The 19,234-nt window shown below is 46.5% G+C and overlaps 1 protein-coding gene across 1 annotated transcript in view; it reads left to right on the forward strand.

Moving 5' to 3' along the window:
- RANBP17 (RAN binding protein 17) overlaps positions 1–19,234 on the forward strand; it is a 1,388,837-nt gene that overhangs the window by 1,196,705 nt on the left and 172,898 nt on the right. The window contains exon 25 of the mRNA XM_086931437.1: positions 18,347–18,513. Within this exon, the coding sequence (XP_086787563.1) occupies positions 18,347–18,513 (167 nt within the window). The remainder of the gene's footprint in view (positions 1–18,346; positions 18,514–19,234) is intronic.

Raw genomic sequence — 19,234 nt, forward strand, 5'->3', positions numbered from 1 at the left:
TTAGGATGATGTCTAAAGCTAATGTGATAATGCTGAGGTCATTATGGTACCAGTAGTTACTGGTTGTGTTTTATATTTACTTACCTGTTCTGATGATTCTAACAGTGGCCTGAATGGCCCTGTCCTGTTTATAATCCCCTGTGAATATTGCCTAGTGCCAGTTGGCACAGCGTATTGTTTGATAATGATTCTAATGTGTTTTGGATAATACAAAGGCTATTTCTGATATAACCTTATGTGGAGTTTCTTTTTTAGTGTGTTGCTGCTGTATGTGTGTGTGTGTGTTGCGCAAAAGCTTTACACATTGCCTCTGGGACAAGCCTGACTGCGCTGCCAAGCTCCCAAGGGGGTGAGCAGGGGTTATCTTCAGCGTGTAACCCTCTTGCCCTGACTAGAGTGGTGGTTTCTGCCTGGCTTAGGCGCATGCCCTAGTCAACCAGAAATCCCATTTCTAACACTGCTTAAAAGCAGTGGGGCAACGCTCTTCCGCCATAGCGGAGGAGCTGCCCCTGAGATATCTCCAGTTCAACTGTTGCCTTGCCATACATTCATAGAGCTCGCCTCTTTGACTGTCTGCTCCAGGCGACAAGTCGAGAAGCTGCGCTTGACAGGGTTTTGAAGGCAGTGTCTCTCCACTGGGCATTAATGTCTGCTTTCTGACTGACAATTATCCTATTCCAGGAAACATCGGTCTGAAGTAAACATGATTCGAGTGTTACATTCTCAAAATTCTCTTCATGATTATGCCCACAGTCGGATAGTCTGTAAACCCGGAATCAACACTTGAATGTCTACCCTAAATAACTACTGCACATCTTCTAGAAACTAACAAGGACTTCAAACAACACGCGTCCTCTGCCATTCTGACAGCTGCCAACAGCGCGCGCATTTTCCTACCATGCTTCTATATATTAAGATATACTGTAGTATTTGCCGGTCTGAAACTCTTGTAAATCACTCCTAATGGCGGCCCTCGCGCGCGCTTTCATTACGAAGGCCTCCGCGCGCACATTCTTCCAGAAAGTGTTTACCTGGCTTTATCGCAGCTGACTCAGTGGAATGGAACCTCTTAATGGAGCCTGCATGACATCTTAACTCCATGCTAACCCTTTGTAATTCTGAAATGATTAATTGCATGTTACCTTCGATGAAAGAAAAGCATAACATCATTCTATTGTACCTGAGCGTTTTTTCATGTTTGGCTTTGCGAACCAGACGAACAAACCTCTAAAGCTGATAATGTTGGTATTTTTGGAGGCGAGGGTTCTTGAGATTTTACTGTTTGAACTGGTTCTCTCAGGCTCAATTCCCGTATCAATTACACTCTTTCACAAAATATGTATTTTTTGTGAGGCGCCATTCAATTCTTGGTAGTTAGTTTGACACAATAATAATTCGAATTTTGTTTTGCCTCATTAATAGCTTAACCCCACTACCCCCCTCTTGAGCAATTTACAACGAGCTCTGGAAAAGAGAGTACAACATTCAGTATTTCAAATTGCCAAGCGTTTTGCAGATTGGTCAGGTGGGGCAAAGTTTTAATTTGGTAGGATGTCAAAAAATTCGTTTTCATGCTGTGTCATGGACATACCTCAGAGAACGCAAAAGAGGACAACAGATTGTCACAGAGAGTCAGGCGGTTGCCCATAACTCCATCTGATATGCTCTGGATGTAGCAGGTACAGTAGCTAGGGGTGTTAATACCAGCATGCTTTTTCGACGACACACATGGCTCAGGTGTTCTCGGTTCAAACCAGAGGTCCATCAGGCAGCACTAAATATGCCTTTTGGCAAAGTGAACCGTTTTGGCCCACAGGTAGACACTACCACTGATAAAATGAAAAAAGACACTGACACAGCTAATGCCATGGGAGCATTACAGACGTCAACTCCTAGGGGGTCCTTTCGTCGCATAGGCTACAGGGGTGTATATAAATTCACCATCACAGATGCCTCTACTTCCCAACAAAAACAAGCCAGTCTGCCTTCAGTGGGGGCTAATTTAGAGCCTCCTTTTGAGCTGGAAACAACAAGGGAAGGGGCAGGGGTGCCTCGGCACGCAGAGCAATTCCCACAGCAGAGTAGTTACTACCCAATTCTTTCCCCAACCACGCCACACCCATTGGGGCAGACTACAATTTTTCCACCGAATTTGGTTATCCATCACCACAGACCAATGGGTACTAGCCATTGTCCAACACGGCTAATGTCTGGAGCTCTTTACCACTCTACCCAATATCCCACCTCGAACTCACAGGTTATCAGGTTATCACAGGATCATCTCACACTTTTCAAACAAGTCAAAGCCCTTCTTCTCAAACAGGCAATAGAACCTGTCCTGCTTCAACAGCAAGGATCCAGGGGTATATGCTCTAGACTTTCTCATTCCCAAAAAGGACCTGTCACTGAGACCAAACTTAGATATCCAACTCTGTAACCACTACATCCTGTAAGAATATTTCCATATATTTACTCTACAGGATGTTATTCCGCTTCTCCAATAGGGTGACGTTATGGCAACACTGGACCTAAAGGACACCTATTTCTAAATATCAATACACCCTGCACAATGCAAATACCTCAGATTTGTCACAGCAGGTAAATATTACCAATTCAAATTTGTACAGTTCGGGGTGACTACAGCACCTTTTTCACAAAATGTTTGGCAGTAGCTGCAGCACAATTGCGAAGATAAAACGTTAACATATTCCCATACCTGGATGATTAGCTTATCAAAGCCAGTACCCACTTACAGTACACTCAATTAACATTGGATCTACTTCACAGACTAAGGTTTACAATAAATGTCCCCAAGTCTCATCTTCAACCTCTCCAAATCCAACCTTACTTAGAAGCAATTATTAACACACAGGACGAATTGACCCCAATCCCGCTTGAGTTCAGAACTTTCAGGCAAATCTACAACAGTTCCAACCAAACAAACTCTTACAGTTTGGACCGTGATGCGTTTGCTAGGAATGATGGTCTCTGTGCATTGCTATAGTTCTTCACGCAAGGTTACACATGTATTCCCTACAGCAATGTCTAGCGCTTCACTGCCACATTCATCACTCGGCAGAATATCTGTCCGGAGCAAACAACGATTTTGCAGACCGCTTAGCAGGATGCAGCAACAGTCCCACGAGTGGGAACTCCACCCTCAAGTCCTCCTTCCCTACTTTCAAATGTGCGTCTTTACTCAAATAACCCTTTACGCCACCGCTGAAAACACAAAATGCCCAAACTTAGCCTCCAGGTACACACACCCGTTATCCAAGGGCAGTGCACAATGAATGAGTTGGTAAGAGATATTTACCTGCGCTTTTCCACCACTCCCGTTTATGGTTCAGGGACTCAGGCAAACATATCTCACCATGATCCTAGCAGCTCCCACTTGGACGCGCCAGCCCTGGTTCACAACACTACTAGATCTCTCAGTAGTTCTAAACGAGAAGCTCTTCAACAGGCCGGACCTTCTCACTCAGAATCAAGGACAAATCAGACACCCAGACCCCAAAACTTTCAATTAAGCAGTTTGGCTCCTGAGGTCTCAGAGTTTGGCTATCTTAATTCACCACAAGAATGTACGAACATTCTTAAACGAATACGCAAACCCACAACTAGAGCATGTTATGCTGCGAAATGGAAGTGTTTTGTTTGCTACTGCAAAGCTAAACAAATTGATCCTAAGATGCAAGACATTCTCTGCTACCTCCTTAATTTGCAAAAGGCAAATTTAGCCTACACTTCCATTTGGTTACACTTAGCTGCAATGGTTGCCTGTCCTCAAAATAGACAGCACCTCTCACTGTTCAAAATCCCTGTCATTAAGGCATTCATGGAAGGTCTAAAAAAGAGTTGTTCCTCCTCAAGTTTCTCCAGCACGCTCTTGGAACCTTAACATTGTTCTAACTAGACTCATGGGATCCCCTTCATGGGATCCCCTTCAGAAACAAGCATCCTAGGACCAGTTTCGGGGTTTCACCCCTCGTCAGCAAGGATAGCTTGAATCCAGTGGCACAGGAGTCAAGCTGTCCTGGCTGATGAGAGGTGAAACCCCAAAACTGGTCCTAGGATGCTTGGTTCCAGTCCAGGGAGAACCTGGCCTGGCAGTTCGGGCTGGACTGTTCCCATTGGGCACAGGTTCGAAGACTGATTTGCTTATGGCTGGGTTCAAACTGGAATGGCATGGTGAGCAAAAAAACTGTGGATTTAGGCCCAGATCTCTTTACTGGGGTGAATGTATGACATTGTTCTGCATTCTGTCCATCAATTGTTCTTTTTGCATCTTCACTACTTAGAGCAGGACAACGGGAAGCAGTTAGCTTCCTGTGCCTCCTTCTACGTCAGAAAAATTATGGTGAATATGTCTAGGCCTGGTAAGAATAATGGCAGCCAGGTGCCATTTGCTCACAGTATACTGGGGCAGATATTACCTGTAGCTGCTTTCCTTCACCTTCATTCTGTTGAGGGTGATGGTGGACCAGGTTAGGTGAGAGGCATCTGTGGTCCTGTTTGCAGTTGCTATCAGTGCCCAGAGAGGCTGTGAGCTGCTCCAGGCACTTATTTTAAAGGCAGAAGACAGAAACACAAATCCACTCCCCTTAGGCATGGCAGGAGTGGAGAGAGGGAGCTTAACCCTTTCCGTGCTGATGACGGAACCGCTCCGTCATCAGCCGCGGTGGCGCTGTGCTGATGGCGGAGCGGTTCCGTCATGACCCGACGCGCCTGCACGGCGCTGATTTTGCACCTGCGCGGCGCTGATTTTGCGCCTGCGCGGCGCGTTCTATTAAGCGGGCGGAGCCATGACGGAACCGCTAAGTCATGAGCACAGCTCAACCGCGGCTGGTGACAGAGCGGTTTCGTCACCAGCATGTGCGCGCCACGCGGCCCCGCGCCCCCTTAGCGCTGCGGCGGAATAGCCGCCGCAGCGAAGGTGTTAAACACTCCTTCTTTTCCATGGGCAAGGCCAGGAGGGTTTATACAAAAATTAACACTGCTCCCCAGCCTTGCAATTTCCCCGACTTTGGGCAAGTGGGTAACATATCGATGCCCCTGCTCCTTGACCAAGACTGAAAGATTACTCATAAATGTCTGTCTCCACCAATGACCTTTACTTCATAGAGACATTAATCCTCAAAATTGACCTCTACTGCCTATGGCTGTTCATACTCATTAATGCTACCAACATTGAGTCTCATTAGTGAAAGGATGTTAATTACTGCATGAGGCAATTGCTTCTCATTACTGCTTGGGGTCATTGCAGCTTTCCCATGAAGGGTTCATTGAAACTCTTGAATGCTGCTGCCATAGAGTATTATTATTGCTTGAAACCATTGCTGCTCATTACTGCATGGAGTCTTGGCACTCTTTTATGCCTGTAACCATTGTTGTGTGTTAAAACCAAGTCTGTTAATCCTTATTGCTACCTCTAATTCAGGAAACACCTTAAAAGCTTCATTTTCAGAGATGCTTTTAGCTCACCTCCAGATTCTTAAGGCTACTCCTTTCAAAGAGCCTGGAACTGCACTGCTGCATGTCTTTCCATTTTGTGACGGCACTGAAGAATTATTCCCACGTTTTTTAGGTCGAGCTGGAGAAAGCAATGTGAAGCATTGCGTCCAGCGAAGTATCTATTGTTGTCCGCTTTCGGGAATCTGAGACAGGGGATGTGCACGCGGCGATTTCACTTCATGGGCGCGCACGCCCAGCCCGGCACCGTGCACATCTCCTGTGTCAGATTCTCAGCAAGACAGCCTCTCGCCGCTCTCAATCGCGCGCACACATAGCCACACTCACGCATGCGCACACACACACACATACACCCACGCAGGCACAATACATCAGGGCGCACGCACACAGACCCACATATACACACGCACAGCTAACAGACACACAGTCACACATATACATACATACACACGCACAGCTACACACGCGCACACGCACAGCTACACCCACATCCCCTCTTACCTCACCGGGCTCTTGTCGCTGCTCATCTCAGCATCATGTGGCACACGCGGGGCTTCTGTGCCAGCACGACGCGGGGCTTTCCCCTTAGGCATCGGAGCCCCGCAGTGCTTTCCGATGTTCTTCACCCGGGCCCCCTACTGGGACCCGGGACTTCAGCTGCCGGACATGGGAGGGCGGGGGTTGCCCCCGCATGCGCAGCATTTGTAACCGGGGCTCTTCAGAACGAAACTTAGAAATGCTGAGCATGCGCGGGCAGCCCCTGCACTCCCAGGTCTCCTCATAGCCCGGATACAGAGCTTGTTGCTTTTGTCTTCACTATGTGAAATTCTTCATTTCGATGTGGACAAAATAAAAGTGGAGTTCGAGAAAGGGGATTTTTTAAAACGATGCCATTTGCATAATTTGTAAAGCGGTGAGACAATGAGGATAAGTCAGTGGTAAGGCTATGGCAATATACTAATGTCGCAAGTTCGGAGACGTATGATTTGCTTTCATAATAGCAAACCTCTATTTATTTAGCACTTCCTTTAAATCTTTCCATTTAAGTTAAGATAAATCGTTAGCAAACACCCTCAAATTCCCAAATGTCCAACATAGTGCCCCAGTAGAGCTAGTGCACTAGCCACCAGTCTGTACTTGCACTACCACAAACATTCCAGCCCACGTCCTGGCATTTGCTTTCTTTTCTGGGGGCACTGCCGGTTCGGAAGCTGGTGCATGGTACTTCCTAATTGCAGAAATTAGTCTGACCTTCCAACAGTCCAATTAAAAGCTGGATACAGCCAACAAGGTTCGTATTTTTTTTTTGTTTAGATATCACATTGGGTGGGGTGTGGTCTCTTTAGTGGTGCTAGTGTTTTTTCCCCCCCATAAATTTGTGCAAACCCAGGAGCACATGACGTCTAGACTGCACCCATTGTTGGAGCATTTCTATAGTACAGTCGGATGTTTGGGGTCTTACAAAACAACTTTTCTGCTTTGCGCCCCCTTCTTCAGAAAGTACCTAGTGAAAAGGGGTGACAGCCTGGATGGAGACCCAGGTGGTGTAGGTGTATACTAAGTGGACATGCCAGAGTAGGCCTTCATGCCAGCATGTGGAAGGGGAAGCCTCTAGGACCATTACTTGATCGTTAATGGGAGTCACCAGTTAGGAAGCCAGAGTATTTCGATACTTCAAGTCTTGACGCTCAATCGTACAAAGAGACATGCCTAGATGTCAATGCTGTTAGACCGTGTTTGGTGGGTCTTGGATGGAGTCCTTGGAGGTTAAGAGCTGTGTAGCTACTAAAGAAACTCATTCTCTGCCACTCTTGCGCTCCTTTGCATGTTTGTAACTCTGCCTCTTAAGGTAACCCTCCATTCTCCTGATAGGTGATTACCTCTATGGCCCTCACTCTATGGCCCTCTCTCTATCGCCCTCACTCTATAGCCCTCACTCTATCGCCCTCACTCTATCGCATCACCATAGCATCACTCAGCACCACCACAGCATCACTCTGGGGCACCACAACATCACTATGCGCTACCACAGCATCACTGAACGCCACAGCATAACTCGTCGCCACCACAGCATCAATCTGTGCAACCATTCAACAAAAACTAGTTCAAATATGTTCTCTCAACATTTCAAGCTTTATTACAAATGTCACAAAAAATGTTAATATTTCACTTTGTTCTTGGATTTTCGTCACAATACAATACAATGAACATAATCTTCACAAAAGTTATCTACAAAAGCTATTGCCATTATAAATTACAATAACTTTTTAAAGTATTCATTATTTAAAAAAATAACAGCCATTTTTATTTGTATATCAATACATCTAAGTCACGTAAATACAACACATATTGCATTACAAATGCTATAGGTATCACATTTGCAAAAGTTAAAACTATTGGCATTGTAAATGAAAAAGCTTTAACTTCGCAATTTTCAAAATCAACACATAAATAAAAATGTTGTCATGTACAATACCAATAGCTAAAACTTTCCTAATGCGAGACCTATTGCATTGCACATGCTTGTTGTTCCTTCCTACTCCCATTGCTAGGCTGATCTATCCTACCTGGTACTGATCCTATACTACATAGTCTGCTTCCTTAATTTCCTTTCCAATATTGCTCTGAATTGGACGTGAGGTGACATGCTGGTGCTATCTAAAACTCCTTAAATAAATTAATGCCTGGGCCAGTATTAATGTTCCTTAATGACTGGCAACATTGTTATTCATAACACGTTAATTTTGGAGGCATTAATGCATAATAATGCACACAACTCCTTCCTACTAGGAGACGTTGATAAAACCAAGGACTATTGGCACTGAGATTTGGTTCGGAACCAAAAAACAAAAATGCCTGGAAATAAATTGATAATGTTCAGTCATGGTGAATTTAATGGTTGTATTTTCTGTATTTTGAGGCCCCGTCAGTCTTCCTAAACTTTAAGCAAAGTTTATTTTCCAGTTAATATATTAATGATCTGAGTGTAGTTTAATCAGCTGCCACCAAAGTCTAGTCTTATATAGTTTAATATATCATTTTTGTTACATTCTAACCACCCAGCACATAGCCACTGCACGAGAGCCGTCTGAGACTTCTCTTGAAAGAATATGTTTTATGGAGCCCATCCTTTTCCAGTTGCATTCAACGGGGGGAGGGGTATTTCTGTGGCCTACACTCATTATTACCCACCCTTGCCCCCCTCCATGTAGAAGGTAGTTAGTCCTCTGAAAGTCTTCTTCATTATAATCTGCTTCACACTAGACAAGAAGCAGTCTATTGAAGGCCTGTGGGCTCAATACAACCAGCCAAGTCTGCTACAGTGTCATCGTGTGAGAAGTGGCTGTTCTATTAAAATTTTTATTTTTGGTGCAAAACAAAGATAGCATTTACATCATCATCAGTCACGTATCCATATATAATTACTGGGTGAATGAGGTCATACAATATACAGAGAATGATAAAACGTATATCACCCACATTAGTTCCAATGCGCTTCTGGCCTCATCGGCGACATGATGAATAGGAATATACATGTGTCGTAGAAATACAGTTTGCAATTTTGTGTTTTGTTGACTACTATTCGTCCGAGTTTTGCCTTTTTTCTTGCAACAAACATTAAACAGCAAAAATAGCACACTTAGTCCGGCACGTACTTGAAGTAGTATCTTTCGTAACTCGCAGCACAGTCCATCTGTAAAGAGAGCAATCAGTTGTATCAAAGTCCCCCATCTCTTACACCCCCCCCCCCCTATCACCTTCCGAAATTAGGTCCCGCCCAAATCCGTTTCACACACCCTACACGCACGTACACACCCATTCAAGGTTCTTCGTCACTCTCAGATCCTTCGAGGTCATCCTCTTCCAGTGGTTCACAGATATCCCCTCTATAGGAGTTCCAGGGTTTCCACACCCCATTCCATTTACGTGGATTACCTCTCAGTTTGTACACCGCCCTTTCAGTCAACATAAGCATGTCCATGTTGCGGATCCATTGGGCCAGTGTGGGGAGATCAGCCGACCCCCACTTCTGAGCTATGTCCCGTTTCGCTGTTACCATCCCCACTGTAACCCAGGTCCTTGCGTAAAAGGTGAGGTCAGTCGGCTCCCAGATGTTCAGCAGGCAGAGCCGTGAGTCTAGGGTGAGGGTGGTGTGAAGTGCTTGAGCCATTGTGCGCACTACCCGTTGCCAGTAACTGACAACCAGTGGACATTCCCACACCGTGTGTATGAAGGTTCCTTCTGCTCCGCAGCCTCTAAGGCAGTACGGATGATCAGCCCTGTGCAGTTTATGAAGCATCGTGCGGGTGTAGTAGATTCTGTGTAGGATTTTTAGCTGCACTAGGCGAAATTTGGAAGATATGCCTGCTTCACGTGGGGATGCCATGGCTGCGTTCCAATCAGTTTCGTCTAGATCACCCACCTCCAACATCCATTTGTCCTTCAGTTTCCCCAGTGGATCAGGCATATTGTTGACCAATTTACGGTATGTTAGCGATGTCGCCCCTTCCTGCAAGTAGTCAGTAAGTAGACGGTCCTCCAGAGGGGAGGATTCGGGTGGGGAGGTGTCGGGCGGGATCGCTGCTTGCAGCGCGTGTCGGACCTGAATGTATCTGTAGAGCTCTGTGTTCCCTAACTCGTATTGTTCTTGCAGAGTGGCAAAGGAGATCACTCCTTCCCTCGTCCACATGTCCCCCACCGTGGAGATGCCGATGCTGTCCCACTGTGTGAAGCCCTTGGAGCGCCGCAAGTGGCCCAACGCCTTCGCGTCCCATAGAGGTGTAAGTTTCGTAATGATGCCATCCCACTTCAACTTTGCCTGCGCCTTGTACCATATGCAAACTGTATGTTTCGTAGGCCCATTGAGTTTTGCCGCCACTCCACGGTGGTACAGTGGGGCCAGTAAACTGTTCGTACCCAGTTGTGCCCTGTCAGCCTTGAACGCTGGGTCATCCTGCGGGGCATGCAACCACTGATTAAGGATTTTGAGCTGAGCCGCCCAGTAGTACAGCTGTATGTTTGGGAGTGCAATTCCCCCGTCGTACCACCCCCTGTTTAATTTGGCGTGGGAAATTCGGGCCGGCTGATTGCCCCATAACAGGCCTGAGATCTGTGCCGTTACTTTCTGGAGGAAGCTATCTGGCACCAAATACGGAGCGTTTTCCAGTACATATAGGAAACGTGGCAGAGCCATCATTTTAAATAGCGCTGCCCGTCCTAGTAGCGTTAGGGGGAGGTCCTTCCAATGGCGTACATCCCCACGTAGACGGACCAAGGGGGGCTGTAAGTTCAGTCGTGCGAAGTCCGCCTCGTCCCGGGTGATGTGAATCCCTAGATATTTGAAGGACGTGCGCGCCATTTCTAGTGGACAGGAGTCCGGGAGAGGCGGAAGCGGCCCCCGCAGTTCAAAAATGATGGATTTGGCCCAGTTAATGGTGTAACCCGAGATTCGCCCATGAGCTGTACAGAGAGCCAGGAGGTTAGGGAGACTCTCTTCTAGATCCGTAAGATAAATCAGCATGTCGTCTGCGTAGAGGGATACTCTGTCCTCCCATAACGGGGTCCATTGTATTCCTTTCAGGAGTTGGGTGGTACGTATCGCAACCGCCAGCGGTTCTAAAACTAATGCGAAGAGCAGGGGCGAGAGCGGGCATCCCTGTCGTGTACCTCGGCCTAGGGAGATGGTCCTCGAAATGTGGCCATTGGCTGTCACCTTGGCTACGGGGTCTCTGTACAGCATGCGTATCCATGAAAGGAATACCGGGCCAAAACCCATACGTGCAAGCACTGCAAAAGGATAGCTCCATTCTACCATGTCGAACGCCATCTTGGCGTCCAAGGAAAGGATGGCAGCCGGTTCCTGCAGTAGTGGAACTCGCGCCAGTACTCCATGCACCCTGCGGAGATTTAGAGCAGTGCTACGATGTGGCATGAAGCCGGATTGGTCCGGGTGAATCAGGTGGGACAGACACGGTAGGACCCTGCTCGCTAACACCTTAGCAATAATTTTGGCCTCCGGGTTCAAAAGGGAGATCGGTCTATAAGATGAGCATTCGTTGGGGGGCTTACCAGGTTTCGGTATCGCCACAATAGTAGCCATCCGTTGATCTGGCGGCAGCGTACCCTTCACTCTAGATTCCTCGTACATATGGAGTAGGGGTGTGCTTAGGGATTCGGTCATGGTTTTCAGCCATTCAATGGGGATCCCGTTGGGGCCCACAGCCTTACCCGGATGGAGGGCGCCGATAGCCAGCTGGATCTCCTCCACCGTAAGAGGTGCGTCTACATCCTTGGATACCTCTGTTGTCAGTTCTGATAAGGGAACGTGCGCAAGAGCAGTCTGGACCTCACCCTCTCTCACCACTGTCTCTGGGTTGTATACTTCGGAAAAATAATCGGCGAGGACTTCCACTATCTCGTCGGGGCGGGTGTGGTTGTTGCCATGTGAGTCTGTAAGTTGTAGGATATTCTTCCCCCCCCCCCCCTGTCTCTTGTCCAACCATGCCAGCAACTTGCTGGCCTTGTCCCCAATGTCATACACCCTATGCTGTGTAGCTGCTATGTCCGACACCGTGATCTTACGCATATGATCTGTAAGGCGGCGCTAGTGGACTTGGAGATCATGGAGTGTGTCCTCCGAGGGATTAGCCATATGGGCTGTGTTGGCCCTCTCGAGGCCCAACTCTATATCTAGGGCCTCTTGTCTGTGCGCCTTTTTGTGATTCGCGATCACGGCTATGGCCTGACCCCTGAACACTGTCTTGTACGCCACCCATAATATAGAGGGGGAGTCCACCGAGGACCGGTTTTCCTCGAAGTAGAGCCGTGTTGCCCTCTTCAGGTCCTTATTGATCCGAGGCACTTTAAGATAGCCAGAGAAGATCGGGAATAACCTGTGTCGTTTCATGGCCGTAGTGGTGAGTGTCAAAGTGAGTGGCGAGTGGTCTGAGACCCCCCGTGGCTGTATATCCGTCTCCGCTACAGTAAGATGACCATTGATCAAAGCAAAAAAATAATCTATCCTAGAAAGACTGTTGTGTGTGGCCGAGTAGTACGTGTATTGCTGCTGAGTAGGGTGTAGAGCGCGCCATATGTCCGCCAACCCCTGTGCATTCAGAAATGTCTGGAGCCTGTTGGGCCCTTCTACGTGTGTACGTGGGGGGAAACTGTCTACGGTGGTCGTGAGTGTCATGTTGAAGTCCCCACCTATGAGCAGGTCTCCATCAGGGAGGGTCAGCAGGAATTTGCCCAGATCCGGCAAGGCCTCAGAGTGTAGGGCTGGTGGTACGTAAACAGAAACTATGTTTAAAAGCCTCCCTTCCCATTGGCCATGAACTGCCGCAAATCTGCCATGGTCGTCCGTTGCAGTAGATTTGACAATAAATTTGGACGATTTTTTCTGCAGGATGCCAGTGCCACGGGACCCCGAAGTGAACTCAGCATGCACTATCATATGATAGCCTCTCCTATCTAGGGCCTTCGTGGCCGCTCCCGTCAAGTGTGTCTCCTGTAGGAGAATGAGAGCCGGCCCCCGTCTCCTTATCCCCTGCAGCACCAGCCCCCGCTTAATCTTATCCCCTAGGCCCCTTACGTTCCCGGACATGACAACCAGTGGGTTTGCCGTGGTTTGACTATTCGTTGCAGCCATAGAAAAGCCAGTGGGTCGCCACGGAGCCCCCTCGCCCCAGGCGATGTTGCGTATAGTGGCAGGCGTGGGGCAAGCGTGGGTGAAACTCCCAATCAGACCTCCCTGTGCCCCGCGTGGACCATAAGTTCTCAGATACATAAGACATGCCTAGATACAAAAGTGTGCTTATAACGTAAACCTGTAGGACCGAAAAGTCCCATAGTGCAAACTTACCCAACTCCCCCCCCCCTCCCTGCCCCCCTGCTACACGGACTCAAAACTGCCCGCCCCCCCAACTTAGCAGAGTGCATACCCCATCCCCCAAACAGTGTACTTGCGCGTTGGGGTGAGGGACTCTCCGCAGCCGGCAGTCTCTCAATCACACCCTCGGAGGCCCTTCACCCAGTGTCCAATGGCGGGAAGCGCTTCGCAGCTTAAAAGTCTCATCACAAAAGCGATTATGAATGTTTTCCCAGTGCTCATTGTTCCTCGAACTCTTCCCTGCCGCCTTCAGCTCCCAAAGAGTCACTGTTGTCTGGTCCCCCTCCCGAGGCCTGGGAGTCTCGGCGTTGGCCTTCAGTCCGATCTTTCTTGGAGCGATGTGTCAGTCTGTGGTTCTGACCCGGTCTCCATCCCTCGAGCCACTCCTGCACGTTTTCCGGGTTGTCGAAGAACCAGGTCTTGTTCTCCGCTACCACCCGTAATCTTGCGGGGAATAACATTGAGTATGGCAGTTCTCTGGACCTCAGTTCTTTTTTCACTTCGAAAAATGTTTGTCGCCGACGGGCGACTTCCGCTGTGTAGTCAGGGAAGATGGCTACGGTGGCATTCTGGATCTTGAGGGGAGGGGAGGATCTGGCTGCCTGCAGGATTGCGTCCCGGTCACGGAAGTTAAACAAGCGTGCCACTATGGGTCGCGGGGTAGCCCCCGGTTTCGATTGGCCACCCGGGACTCGATGGGCCCTTTCCACCGAAAAGAAGTTGGACAGTCCCTTCGGCTTTAGTTCGTTCGTTATCAGGTTCTCTACAAAGAGATCCATCGCTTTCACGCCTTCTGATTCCGGTACCCCTATAATGCGGATGTTATTGCGCCTAGAACGCCCCTCCTGCTCATCCAGCTTCTCCCGGAGCGTTCTATTGTCCTGCGCCATCTTTCCCATTTCACGTTGGAGTTCTGCGACATCCTCCACCAGAGATTTCGTGACCACCTCCATGTTCTTCACCTTCTCCGACATTTTGTGGAGGTCCGCTCTAAGTAGGGTGACGTCCGTGGAGATTCCGCCAACGGTCGTTTGCAGCTGGGCCAGTGCGAGCATGACGTCGTCTAGTGTGGCCTTTTTTCCCCCTGGGGAGTCGGCCGCCTTGCCACCCTGCTCCTTCCCTGCCGGGGACCCGGTGGGTTTGTCGGAGGTAAATCGGTCTATACGAGTCTGTGTGACGCCTCCCTTAGGGCCTTTCCCCGCCATGCCACCGAATGTCGTGCTCCTCGTGCCCCTACGCTCCAGGATGTGAGGATCGGTGTGGACCCCCTGGCCAGTCCGGTTCAGTAAGGATCAGGTCCAACGACTTTCTCCAGGGTGCGAGGTGCGTCGGTTGTCGCCAAATGCGTAGCGACTGTTCCGATCAAAAGATGGCGGGCGCCCACTCCGTTGTCGATGCCCAGGCTCTCGGCGCGGCTGGTGACGACCTTCGAGACTTTCTGAACTCCGGCGACCCCTCCGTCAGGCACCACTTCCTCGATCCGCGTGGATCGCTGTCTCAGACTCTCCGAATTGCAGTCGATCTGTTGAGTCCACCGCCACACGGGCACTTCCGGTCCAAGTTCTCCGGCCAGGATGCACTTCCTGCTGGGTTAACAACCAGGGGAGGTCCCGGCTCTAGAGGTGTGAGCAGGCCGGTTCGAGGCTTCGACGTATCTCTGGCAGCGTATGTCGGATCTTGTCGCTGCTTGTCGCTGCTTACTCCGCCCGGTCCTGGGATCCGGTACCTGCCTGTGGGGCTTGCAAATGTGACGGATTTTTGTGTCGGATCGACGAAGAGGCCACTTCAGCCGCGGAGCTCGTCCCTTATGCTGCCGCCATGATCGGCTGCTAGCCACGCCCCCCGATGTGGCTGTTCTAGACAAGTACCAGGCAGTGATCTTGAAGCTGGTACATAGTTTTATAAAGCACTTACAAATTTATTGTACCTTGGCACTCTAAGATTTACAGTTATGCAATTTGCAATTTGGTCAATGCATATAAGCAAAATGGCCAGTGCTAAATGATTATATGACAAGAATTATCTCATGCATAAAGAAACATCCTAATTGTTATTAGAAGAAAAGAGAAGAGAACATCATGAAATTAAACATTTGCCTTGTTCCATTTAATGTTATTTCAGTTAAAAGTTCTATGATATCAAGAAACTCTGGGCATTATACTCCAAGAGATCCTAGGACAGTACATGAGATGGTAGCAATGCAAATGATACATAAAATGTTAACAGTACTTTTGATGTTCGCATTGGATGCACAGTTTGCTCAATCTTTAAGCACTACAGAAAGACAGAAAGTGACGGCCATGTTGGGGGTCCTAGTCCTAGGACCCTCCAGGTCGTGATGGTCAGAAAACAGCTGATGACAGCCGACACATGTTTCGTTACTTTTTATGTATCTTTCTCAAGGCTTATTGTTGATGTGTTTTAGAAGTTGGAACAATGGTAGGTTATAGGTTGGAACGTGGGTATTTTCCTGGCTATGTTCAAATTTAAAAAATTCAGATCTCATAGTTCGTAAGTAATTTATCTATTCTTTTTGGGATGTATGGGATACCAGGAATTATATGGTGTAATTTGATAAGGTCCATGATAAAAACCTGGTATGTAAATATTTCAGGACTTGCCTCGTTTCGCTTTTCAACCCAGGTAAGGGTAATTTCTAGTAGCCATAACATCTCGATAAATACTTTTGTTAAAGATTGAAGGTAATCCGAAATTTAACGGGAATTCAAAGAATCCAACCAGTCCTTCAAATGTCGGAAAGTATGCATAAAGCTGGTGTTTCGTACAGCTGCCCATTTCGAAGGATTGCCCCGGATGCAAGTTATCACGATTCTCGTCTTTCAAGGACATATAAAAGTCCTTTATTGCTGTATGAAACACCAGCTTTATGCACACTTTCCGACATTTGAAGGACTGGTTGAATTACCGTTAAATTTCAGATTACCTTCGATCTTTAACAGAAGTATTTTATCGAGACGTTATGGCTACTAAAAATTACCCTTACCTGGGTTGAAAAGTGAAACGGGGCAAGGCCTGAAATATTTACATACCAGGTTTTTATGACAGACCTTATCAAATTACTCCATATAATTCCTGGTATCCCATACATCCCAAAAAGGACAGATAAATTACTTACGAACTATCAGATCTGAATTTTTAGAATTTGAACATAGCCAGGAAAATACCCACACGTTCTACCATTGTATCAACTTCTAAAACACATCAAGAATGAGCCTTGAGAAAGTTACATAAAAAGTAACAAAATACGTGTCGGCTGTCATCGGTTGTTTTCTGACCATCACGAACTGGAGGGCACTAGGATCCCCAACGTGGCCGTCACTTTCTGTCTTTCTGTAGTGCTTAAAGATTGAGCAAACTGTGCATCCAATACAAACATCAAAAGTACTGTTAACATTTTATGTATCATTTGTATTGCTAACATCTCATGTACTGTCCTAGGATCTCTTGGAGTATGATGCCCAAAGTTTCTTAATGTTTTGATATCATAGAACTTTGAATTGAATACAAGACATGTTGAATTTCATGATGTTCTCTTCTCTTTTCTTCTAATAACAATTAGTATGTTTCTTTATGCATGAGTTAATTCTTGTCATATAATCATTTAGCATTGACCATCTTGCATATATGCATTGACCAAATTGCATAACTGTAAATCTTAGAGTGCAGAGGAACAATACATTTGTAAGACATTTAACATCCGGTATTTTTACCTGTTGACCCGGCATCCTTGGTAGTGGGATGCTTCTGTTGCCTTGAGTAGCACCGTAATTTCTGTCTACCTCAAATTGAAACTATATAACCTTGTACTTCTGGAAGAATTCGATGTGCGACTTGCCTAAACCATCACTACCATCCTATGATATTGTAAAGTTTTATAAAGCACTACTGGTTTGACAGCCAAGTCCCATTGGAAGGTCACTTTGTCCATTCGGTTATAGCCCACTCTCCATACCATCCACTTGGGGGGGGGGGGGCGGAGGAGGTACTGCTATAGTATCCATTCTAAGGGTAAGGATTCTGGAGTTAAAAATATCCATCAGAAGAGCAAGCTACTTACCTCCAGCAATTCTCTTTTTGATGGATGCTCTATCGAACTGCATATTCCTCAATGCCCTCCCACCTCTCCGTTGTGCTTAGGGGCCTCTTTAACATCAAAAAAGGTTTTAAGTTAAAAGATCAGCACATGTCTGATAATTTGTTCTCCCCTCTGATTCTAAAGGCGTGGAAGGAGACAGATACCGGAAACTCTGCATAAGGGTGGCACTTATATATGGTTCAGCTTTTTCACTTCCAGTGCATTACATAGTCACCTCGGATTGAAAACAGCAGCACCTACCAGCGCGAAAGTGCATTACTGAAGAATTCTTCAGGTCTAGTCTGGTGCCGGCGAATACTCTAAAGGTGACAAATCTGCTATTAGATGGAGTATGTACCAGAAAGAGTGTGTCCAAATGTAAGCAACATTTTCATTAGTAACATCAATCTGGAGAACATTTCCTTAAAGTTTGCCATATGTACTAATCTTGATCTTGCATTTACATTGAGGCTGCTGTCTTGTGGATGCTTGTTACATTCATAGATGAGTTTATGCTCCTCTCTCTTTTGATCATGGTCTCAAATTTACTCTGGTACGATTTAGGCTTCAGCTAATTAATGTAGATCGTAGGATTTTACTCATGGATATTTGCAAAAATAGAAAATAACAAGGAAAATAGTAAATAAAATGTCAATTCAGAAAGAGGGTTTGCAAAATGTAAGTAGTGCTTTTTGATACATGCTTAAAATTGATTAGGTAGCCTAACTTAGAAAAGAATCCCAAAAACTGTAAGCATATTAAACGCACGCAATTGATAAACTAAAGTGAAAGGAATGGTACAGACGAATTAATTTCATTTTGTGTAACATTGCTGTACGTCTTCAAGTGTACTGTTACAAAAATGAATAATCCTTTTTACTTTCTTATAGATACAATCGTCTGTTCAAGCTGTTGCGCTTGTTTAGACTACATTGTTAGCTACCTCTTCAAACATCTAGCAAAAGAAGGGAAAAAATCACTACGGCGTAGAGAAATTTGTCAAGATGGGCAAAGGCTACTGCACTTCATGCAACAGAATCCAACTGTACTACAACAGGTAATATTATTTGTGAGGTTAATATATATTCTTATCTTTTTTGTCCCATGCGGCCTGGGAAGTGAATTAATTTCTTAAAATGTGCAGCGAAACAGCCAAAATCTTCCAGCTCATAATTATGACCCTGTAGTGTGCCCAGTACATCAGTGCACATATGACGTCTCGCCTTTCAAAGTAACCAAACTATAATAATGGATACTACAAAAAGAACCTTGGTTAAAGCATAGCGGCAGGTAACCAGTTACAAACAGAAACACTACCTTTGTATATCTTTCCATGGTCATTCATGCAGTGTGAGCAATATCAGCACACGCCTCTCTCTTAAATTGACTTATGTATTTTTAATGAAAAGATCTCAGAATGTTCCACCACACTTATTGTAGACTTTCAACATGTTTACCTTATATCTGAGTGTGTGCTAGGTATTTTGTGTGCATTTTTGGGAACTGATGAGAATGTCCTTATGATTTTTTTTAACTTTAACTAGTACTGACTCTACCAACTAACTACCATAGTCCTGATTTTGTTTTAATGTGTTGTGTTTTCAGATTTTTTTAATAGCAGGACACAATCTGGTTTCTTCTACTCTTGGCGTTTTTCATTCCTTACTTCAAAGTGCATGATCCATAAAAGTGAGCGGTTCGCATCTCCCAGATATATCGCACCTTGGTTATCAATGCCCCTGACACACTGGTACACCTTTGGGGCTGGTGGGAGGGTC

This window comes from Lissotriton vulgaris, chromosome 7, assembly GCF_964263255.1.
Source record: "Lissotriton vulgaris chromosome 7, aLisVul1.2, whole genome shotgun sequence".
NCBI lineage: Eukaryota > Metazoa > Chordata > Amphibia > Caudata > Salamandridae > Lissotriton > Lissotriton vulgaris.